Consider the following 10,275-nt stretch of genomic DNA (forward strand, 5'->3'; position numbering starts at 1 on the left):
TATATGCCGAGGCTTTTTTGATGTTGGGCTATGCAGAAGAACATATAAACAAATAAAGGACTAATAAACGTGTTTAATTTACATTGCTCGAATATATATATATATATATATATATATATATATATATATATATATATTTTAATATGCCTGACAGTCAAACTAAGGTAAAAGGGTAAAAGGCCTACATTTTTGCTCAGTCCAGGACTCTATAGCTATAGATTACACCCCCTATCACTTATGCAAACTTTTTTTTAATGTAAATGCAGACAGTACAGAAACTACATGCAAAGTTAACATTAGTGGTGGAAAGTAATAAAGCCTATATTAGTTTGGTATGGCAGTGTAGCCAACATACAATTTTGAGGTAATTTACTTGAGTATACTGCTTTATACTGCTAGGCTACTCTGAGGGAAATGCACTATTTACAATACATGTAGGTCACTTTTAGCTGTTTGACCATTCTAGTCATAGATTCCCTTTAGGCGTTCACCTGTGTGTGCCAGCAGATGAACCTGTAAAGTCACACCACACCTCCACCTGCTGCCTGTGTTCACACAGGGGGATCCCGCCCTCATTGCCCAAGACCAATTTCTATTGGACGGCGGGGTGAGTGAGTGATGCCAGTGAGGAGCACCTGGTAGTCGACGGGGCTCGAAGTGGAGTTGCGTACAGGGAACTGACTAAACAGCAATGCGGACGAAGAAGGACAAAAACAAGGGAATAGTCCGTTTTTGTGTAACAACCCGGCGGATCGGGGCTTTGCTTGGTCGTCAGGCATGATTTAACAAGGGTTACCGTTACGCCTCCAAGACCGCACAGAAGAGGACATTACCAGGCTTGGAAGCAGCTCCGGGGCGGATATTTTCCCGACAAAAACCCTTACCCACAGTCGTATTCCCAGCCCCGGTCGTGTGGAATAGTCCGCTAAAAGAATGAATGCTTGAATATTTTGTATATTGTCTAGTTGTGTTTTTTTTTTTTTTGGCCAGCACTGCTTTCCATTTTTAAGGACTCGCTATGGTGGACTCTCTTACCATGAGGAAGACTTTTGTGGTCCCAGACATAAAGCCGTTGGATTTGTATGACTCTACTAAAGCAAAAATATGCGCAAGTGTCGGGTGGCTACTGGCGAAGTCCTACGGCAGTGCAGGTAGGTTTTACTTTAGGCTGCGGGCCTTTTGAGTTACAATAGTATTTGGAGAGGTCGTTTAAAGACCATCCCTATTGTTGACCAGCAATATATTTATATTCTGTTCAGCAGTGTAGCGAAAAGCACATGCATGTAGTAGGGGAACGAACGTCTGTGTACAGCTCAGCGATTTTCAGCACAAAGAGCAGCATATGAAAGGGGGACCATGCACGCTACGCATTTTTGTGACTCTGACACATGTCATTTGTTCTCACTCAGTGTGTGGTCACATTTTATAGGTAGTATATTTGAGTGTGTGTGTGTCAGATAAACGGGCCTCCCTCCTCCCTAGGCCTTATCACGCTAACCCGTTTTGTCGTAGGCTTCAGTCGCAAATTGCAGGCTACTGGTTATGTTTTTAATCCGGTTACATGCATAGCACATGGGGCGTAGATCATTTTCAGTACCATTCTTCACTCTTGATGATGACAGCCCTAGTAGCCAATATGAACACCGGTTTTCTTTTCTGCAATTCATATTATAGGATCCAATAACTGCGTGATGTTCAGAGTCAAAAAAGACTTCTATTCAGGGGGGTCTTTCAATATCCTCAGTCAACAAACCTCAAGAGGCGCCTGCGAAAAAACATCCAGCCACTATGATGCAAAACATACCCACCTAAGGAAATGATTTTGTTCCATAAGACATAGTTTTGCCTTAGGTATGAGACAAGGGTTAGAACAGCGTCAGCATTTGACCCTGAGGTGATAACATGTCTCTTAAATTGTTTAAGAGCCCTATTTGGTAAAGATTAGATCTGACAAAGAAGACACCAAAATAGTCGTGTTTGAAAAAGGCATGACATGCCCTTTTCATTATATTTTAACTTTATTTTACTGGAAGAACTCACACATTCTCAAATGACAATATATATATATATATATATATATATATATATATATATATATATATATATATATATATATAAAAAACATTCTTATTCCTGGGATGTGCATGTAAATAAATACTCAGTTGAAGGTTAATGGTCACAGACTCAGTCTTGGCAAGAAGGAGGTGTGATGTGAACTCTATTTTACTTTAACAACAGGACTTGGGTGTTACACAATCTCAGGCTGGCCTTGGGTCCAGGACTGTGGCTGCTGCAGCCTCTCTGTGTTCTCTGTTTAGCAGCACCTCAACCACGCCCTCTGGTCAAAGTCACTCTCCATGCTAAGATACAGGAATATGAGGCCAAGACTGTGTTGATGTCTAGTTTAATCAACTCTCAACTTACTGAGTTTTCTGCAAAGTCAAGATGACATAATCAAGTCCCTTTCCAAAAACTGAAAACAACAGATAGCACAATAGAAGCCAGACCAGGTCATCTGGTCCTCAGCTCTTTCAGTTCAGTTAGCCTTATAATAATAGGCAACATTTTTAATCTATAAGAGTCTTTGCAAAAAAAAAAAGGACTTTCACAAGGACCACACACTGTATACATCTCGGGTCTGTTTTTAGATAGAGGAACGTTGAAAATGCAACAGTATATATATTTTTTTAATGGGAGCTTGTAAAGGCCTAATGGCATAAAAAACTGAATAAAACAGATCTCTAGACTAATATAGTTTACCCTAAAATAATTCCATGTGCAATCATGATAATCCGAAAGCTGCTTATAGGCTTGGACTGAAATAACTGTGTTCGCCTGAAAAAAGCTTTTCCATGCTAGAAGCAAGGGAAACAAGTGCAAATACAGTTTTAAACAAAGTCCCTACAAGATTGAGACCCTTGACTTTACCACAACCAACCCATATTGCAAAGTGGACCATGTCCAATAAACATAACAATTTTCAACCATGCCTAAGCTTAGCATTTTCTCTAAATGCTAAAGAAAAGAGCTGCTGCAATTTTATATTCTAGCCTCCTTAACCAAGGAAACAGAACCATCCTTTTGATAGGAAAGGAGATCATGCCATCCCCACAATTCTTTGCTCTAGCAATAGACAGCACACAACTTTGGTGTTCCTTATAGACTCTGTTTGATCCGCCCAGTTACATTATGTTTGGACTCATAATAACATTGTTAAGAACCAGCATTGGATCCCAGTAGCTCTAATTAACTGTAACTAGTTATTGCTGGTTTACATATGTCATAGAAGTAAAAAAGTATACCATTTTATTCTTTTTTGCACATATAGGTCTATTCATATTTTCAACATGTACTTTATTAGGCTGTATGTCTTTTAAGACTTGCGTGGTAAATATTTGGCTGCTTGGTACCGAGGCAGTATCTTATGATCTTTTGTAATGCCTTGAAATATAAACAATGTCCTCCGTCAAGGTGACATTTATGATCTGTCCTTGTAGTTGTTGTGACAGATGACGTGACAGATAATATAAAAGAGTGACTCAAGTTAGTTTGTAACGCTTACATTGGAAATGAAACCAGAAACGTATGACCCACTAGTTTGTAAGCTTGGAAATCACTCATATAAACTGGAATCTACTTAGGGATGATGTATGCAAATTCTGTTTTTCAGTTTTGCTTCTAAAAGTACATACTACTTGTTTTGCCTTCAGGTTTAGTGAATTAACTCGCTACCAGCCCTTTAAATTTATTGTAGTTTGAGATGCACTTTGTGCATGTTTGTAAGTCATCTGTAAACAACTTAATTACCACTTATGAAATAGCGTATTGCCCAGCTTAAACATTCCTCGTTTTGTTCGTCAGTCTATTTGGTATCCTCTCCTGATTTTTTTTCATGCGGTGAAACCAAACAACCTTGTACCTGTATGTTTCAAAATGTGTTTCTTTAACATGTTAGCTCCACCTAACTACAAAGCTGCGGAATGATTACTCATCCTCTTCCAATCTTTGTAACTATGGTGAGTCATCAAGGGACAAGGACCTGAGGAGGATGTTGCCTTGCTATTAGTATTTACTCAAGATGTAGAAAGTCCCATTGGTTTAATATGAAACTCTTCCAGACATGGGTAAACCCCTTGATACAGTTATTGAATTGAATTGCAGTGTGTTCCAAGATAATGTGATACTTAATTGTAAGAGAAGTCATTTACCACACAGGGAATTACAGAACGGTATACAAAGATCTGGTTGGGAGTTGGTGTTAGGACACTTCTGTAAGGCAGACACAGAGCAACATAAACAGGACAAAAATGTATCCTGCACACTTTGTCACTCTGTCATCCAATGTTGTCCTTTTTAGTCTCTTAAGTACCCATAATGCAATCACACTCTTGGTCTATAGGATGTCCTTCTGTGTACACTGGCGCTTTAATGCAATTTAAAGCTACTAATGTCATACTAGATCACTGTCTGTAATGATATGTTACAGGATACACAGGGCTGTTAGGGATAGTATATTCATAAGTGGACCTGTAAATGTATAGGGAGATGGGAGACACATCATATGTACAGTGCTTGAAGTGTGCTTTTCCCTTTCTGAGCACATACTGTCAGACGTTTGTTCATTACTAAAATGCATATGCATTGTTCGTTTGCATGCATGTTTATTTCTCTGTTTCTCTGTTGAAATTTGCTGAAATTAGGCACCGAATAATAATGTCAATCTCTTGCAGTCTTGTCTGAGATGTGAGGCTAGTGTTTGTTGGCATTACCATTTTACTCAGAACCTGTAGGATAAGGGTGTTAACATAGTCCCTTTCACAAGTTCTAGTTTTTGGGGCAACAAAACAGTACCTGCTTTGTTGTATAAGAGTGGATAATAACCTGTGTTTGATCTTTTCCACCACATGATGAGGATGTTTATAGCTCACAGCAACCAGCCTTATCAAAACACATGTAATGCTAAGTTATTATTTTTGTAAAATGTTCTCCAGAAGTGGTGTAGTAAGGAAAACATTGTTGCTTGATTTTTGATCAGTCAAGTATGCACTTATGCCTAAACATGACATAGGGGTGGAAAAGGTTGTTCTTGAACTTCCGGCCTGTATGTATAACTTGCACACTTGGTTTAAACTGGCTGATTTCAACAGACCTTTGTTTGGATATGTTTATGTTGCTCTATGTCTGTTGATTACTGTCAGACACGTGTGGTAATGTCTGGGACATGACCAGCACGCTAGCTCAATCAGTCAATAAGGTAGAAGGACACATGGCTGGCATGATTATCAGCAGCCGATCAAGCAATGCAGGGCTCCGTTTCAGGAAGCAGGTTTAGTGATAACTCTGAGTTAGTTAACCCTGAGATGAGGCAAAACTGCCTTTTCTGTTTTACAAAGGGTGGTTAGTCAAACCTGAGAGAGAGAGAGAGAGAGAGAGAGAGAGGGGTAACTCCAGCCCATTTCAGACCTCTGAGTCAGTTACTATGGTAACTGAGCCTGTGAACCTAACCTGGTTGGGAGCAGGTTTTCTTCAAGAAACCTTGAGTTTTTGGGACGACCTCTAGCTCACCCAGTGGAGTGTGCGCCCCATGTGTGATATTGAGGCCCCAACTATAGATGCATTTTCATTTCCAGATAACTACTTATTTGAGCGGTATCATTTTTCTTCTCAGTCTTATCAGTTATGTAGCCTACATAACCTTATCCGTCCTCATATCACTAACGTCACCCATCGTGGACATGCTCTAAAATCCCAGCACATTCTTTGTGTCGCATTACGTTATTTCTCAAACGCAAGTTTTCTTCACAATGTTGTTGATGCGGAGCATATAGTAAAGCCACTGTAGCAAAGCACAGTGGCTTTACTGTAGTCAGAAGAGTGTGACTCTCTCTGAAATGTGTTTTTTGTGTAGAGTTGCCTGGACACAAACAAGTAAGAGACATTAAAAAGAAATACAAATTCTGTTAATGTTCGTGCTGCAAAATCAAAATGGGATTAGTAGTAGTTTCCTTTTTTGCCCACAGGATTGCATCTAAATGAAATACCACTCCAGTTTTCACCAGTAATATTACATATTATTTAAATATGAAATTAATACACTATGTTAGAGCTTACGCGTTGACTCAAGCAGCAATTTTCTCATGGTGAATCGTAGTATCGTGGCTAAATTCATGCTGCCTTTTTATTGTGGTGGTGCACGCGCTTAACTCTGAGTCAACCTACTCCGAGTCTATTGAACCAACTGGAATCAGCTGTTCTAGAACCGAAAACTCAGTTTCCCATCTCAGGGTAAATCAACTCAAAGTTCAGGGTTAGACTTCTGAAACGCACCCCTTGGAAGGACAGAAAGGAGCTAACACAGCTGAACTGATGTCAAGCTGCATCAATTTCATGCAATTCCAACACTTTTAAATGCAGTTTTACATGACTAGATATAGTACGTACCAGTGATCTCTCTCTATCTCTATCTCTATCTCTCTATATATATATATATATATATATATATATATATATATATATATATATATATATATGAAAGGAAGCACTGAAATGGTGCTGCTGTGTTCTTTCTTGGTTTGTTTTTGTGCGACAATAATATCAACAACAATGTGGCAATGCTGTAGAGAAATTCTCGTTTTTCTTTCCTCCTACTCAGGAAGGTAAGAGGCCAGGGTCAGCTACAGCACAGAAAAACTACAGGTGGTAGGGATTTAGTCTTTTGGTCCAAATCTCCTCAGTCTGCTTGCTTGAACCCCTCTACTACATGAGGGATCTCCCTGCTTACCCACCATGAGCGTGTGGTGATGTGGTAAACTTCTTTACTCAGAATAGTAGATAAGGACTGACCCCATGACCTGTGAAAGGGACATAGGGGCTGTTGCTCCAGTTGAAGCTTGTGTTTTTAATCCCAATATTTCCCTGGAGGTCTATTGTTGTCAACATTATGGAGGTCACATTTCTTTTTGCTTGAGCTTGGTTACACTTAAAACTGCTTCATTATTTATTTATTTTTAACATTAGGTGTGTGGTCTTTCTATGGATCCCTCAATGCATATATGTATGTATGTATGTATGGATATGGCAACCCCAGGTTTGTACTCAGTTTGTTTCTGTGACAAATGTGACACACAAAGTCATCATTCATGGCTAGACAGGGAAATCATTCTCATATCCATCTCTCTCATCTCACTGAGTTGTGTCATTTGCATCCTGCTTTGCCTTCTGGGGAACGTTTAAAATAAATATTATATATAGTGTGTATATATACACACTATTGTGGGAATACTTTTTATATTTATTATGTGAATAGGCTAAAGGTGTACATTATGGTGGGCATGTCACAGTGATTACTGCAGTGAGGCATGCATTGTAGTTCTGGCACACAGGAGCATATTTACAACAGAATGGACCATGGGGCATGACGGAGTGCGAGTGAGAGACAGAGACCAGGGCATTATCTAACCTCTGAAGCTGGGCGTTTTGTTTAGTGCTCTGATGTCAGTGGATCAATTAGATTACTTTATAATGATACATAGTGACACCTCCCTTGTAATAACCACTTTGTTTTTCTGTTAGGCACAATCGTAGACACTCACACGTTAATCCCTTCCCTTTTCAGACAGACTGCTGGTATTTCAGCTTGTCAAGTTTTTACCAAAGGCTAAGACTTATTCCAGTATGTTTGCACAGAGACACACGGTGCAGAGAAACGAGTTTCACAGAGGGTGTGTCTAGCATATGCTTTTAGGATAATGTTTGCTCTGATGTTATTTACAGAAAGACCAGTCTGAACAGATTCTTCAGCTAGTCACTAATAGTATGTGCTACAAATCGCCTTAATACAATTTCTCTGACTTTTGATTGACTGACTTTTGATTTTTGATCAAGTTGCGTATTATTGCTACTGAGATTTACATCATCTTTGTGAACATCTGAAAGAGCAATTTTCAGATTTTGAACAAAAATTAAGCAAGGGGTTTAAAAAAAAAAAGGGAAGTAGCTAGTGGCAGAGCATCTTGTAATCTGCAGTTTCCAACCTCTGAGCTCATCATGCCCCACTGACCTTGATGCTCTGCTCTACTCATTATCTACACATTAATCTGCCATTAAACCTGGCAGAAAGCAGGTTTCTATGCCAGCAACAACAGAATATGCTCAAGATGATCAGGGACTGTTAATGAGAGAAATTCCTCAAATTTTCAGAACATTCAGCAATGTTTGTTAAACTTTTGCAACCAGTTCTCTAGCCACAATTGCTCCAGGAATGTATTTAACGGTCTGTATGTTTTGTCTCTTGGTAGAGAATGTTCCTGCAGAGCTGCGTGACCCCTTTTACTGCGACCAGTATGAGCAGGAGCATCTTAAACCGCCAGTCACGCGCCTCCTGCAGTCCTCGGAGCTCTACTGCAGGACCTACAGCCTATTATTGGGGGGCACCGGAGCCGAAGCACAGCCCAAAGACAACGCCACCCTGCTGCAGCTCCTCACTCAGAGAGGCAAAGTCTCCAAAGACCAGGACACACCAGTTACCGATGCTGACCTCCGACATAAACCCATCAAAATGGTAACCTTATGGTTTGGTTATGGGAACAGTAAACACATAGGTGATGACACCGCACCAGTCTCGCATGCAATATTGTTGGTATTGGCCTGAATGGATTTAACTGTTGTTTGGGTAGTACTGCTATACGTTTGTCTATCACCCAATGGAGTAAAAGTCTCCCTTCCGTTGAACAAGATGCCCTGCTATCCAGGAGTCTGTAGAAAAGCAGAAGAGGTAGAGTGGGCTGGGTTGTTGATTTAGGGGCTTGTTTATGCTTTGATTCTAGAGATTAAAGGACATCAAAAAGACCCCCACTCATTCATTCCTGCCCCCATCCCCACAACGTTGATCCCAGAGGATGAGTGGATCCAGCTGCCAGGACAAGGGCAGTCATGGTGACACAAAAGATGACTACTTTAATTCCAGGGGGTGAGAATGAGAGAGAGAGAGAGAGAGAGAGTCTAGATTCAATAGATAGTTCAGATCAGAACAATGGCTAAACAGTTCTGGTGTAATTTAAGATTCTGTGTTGAGAGAATACTCAGAGCTAGCCCAGTAAGTTAAATCAAGATAAACTGGTTTGTCCTCTTAGCCCTTGACAATCCTCTCTTTCTCTCTTTCTCTCTCTCTCTCTCTCTCTCTCTCTCTCTCTCTCTAATAAAAAAATAAATAAATAAATATATATATATATATATATATATATATATATATATATATATATAAATTATAATGTAAAACCTACACATAACTACAGTAATTTTCAAATTAGGAATTATAATAGCCTGAAAGAGGAGAAATGTTTTTGTTTGATGGAACATTTACGGCTTTTTAGCTTCAGTTGACAACATTACAAACTGTAACTCAATTTTGAAATATTCCTACGAAATCTCCGTCTATACAGATTATTAATTTTCTCAAACAGTGGGATATAACTGCATTTCCCCAGCCAGATTAGTTCATACACATACAGGCAAAGTAAGGAGTCACGGAGGATCTGTATGGACAGTGTTGTTGTTAGTGAAAGCTTTTTGCTCCACTGTTGCTGTCTGCTTGTTAGTGCGGCCAGTGCTGCTGGTGCTGTTTTGATGATTAGCTTAATTGTATGCTTGAAAAGGTGTGCATGCATCTATGCTGTTTTCTATACTTATATGCACAGAAATTGCATGACCATTAGCAGTAGAGCCCGGTGATATGAGAATGTGGATGTTGGTTAATGTAATATTGTGGTATAGCTATATATGGTATGACACAATTAATGTAAATACTGAAAAAGTTGTACTTTGGAACCAGACAGAGTTGTTCTTTTGTACAGCTACAAATGAAAGACACGCAATAAGAAAGCTGGTAAGGACAGAAGGGCCTAGTGTTTTTTGTGTTCAGCACCATTACATTACAGTCACTGCTGGGCCCTAGGCAGCTCTGAGCTTGTCTGTTGCTGACTGGCACTAGAGCTACAGTGTGGCAAGCAAAGAAAGTGGGTCATGCTGCAGCAGCATTAGAAGGATGGAGCATCAATGTGGGTCTTGGCCAATAAACGGCTTTGGAGCAGCAGCAATCTGCTGCAGCACTGCTGTATATTAAAGCTTCACACATCCATGTTAAAAAAGAGGATAACATACAGTGCATGTACATAAAAATATGTTGAGTCATGCTTGTCGCTGACAATACTGCCAGTTAATCTGCAAAGCCATACACTGTTGATGAAGACTTTTTTTTTTTTTTACGCACACACACAC

The 10,275-nt window shown here is 39.7% G+C and overlaps 1 protein-coding gene across 6 annotated transcripts in view; it reads left to right on the top strand.

Annotated features, from left to right (window-relative positions):
* Positions 1–629: 629 nt before the first annotated feature.
* Positions 630–10,275, top strand: part of camsap3 (calmodulin regulated spectrin-associated protein family, member 3) — a 22,474-nt gene continuing 12,828 nt past the window's right edge. For 5 of the 6 annotated variants that reach the window (XM_032538532.1, XM_032538535.1, XM_032538533.1 and 2 more), the window contains exons 1-2: positions 630–1,151; positions 8,298–8,560. In XM_032538532.1, coding sequence (XP_032394423.1) covers positions 1,019–1,151; positions 8,298–8,560 — 396 coding nt within the window. In that variant the 5' untranslated portion in view covers positions 630–1,018. The remainder of the gene's footprint in view (positions 1,152–8,297; positions 8,561–10,275) is intronic. The other variant, XM_032538534.1, reaches the window with a different exon arrangement.

The sequence above is a fragment of the Etheostoma spectabile genome, chromosome 15, assembly GCF_008692095.1.
Source record: "Etheostoma spectabile isolate EspeVRDwgs_2016 chromosome 15, UIUC_Espe_1.0, whole genome shotgun sequence".
NCBI classification, from domain to species: domain Eukaryota; kingdom Metazoa; phylum Chordata; class Actinopteri; order Perciformes; family Percidae; genus Etheostoma; species Etheostoma spectabile.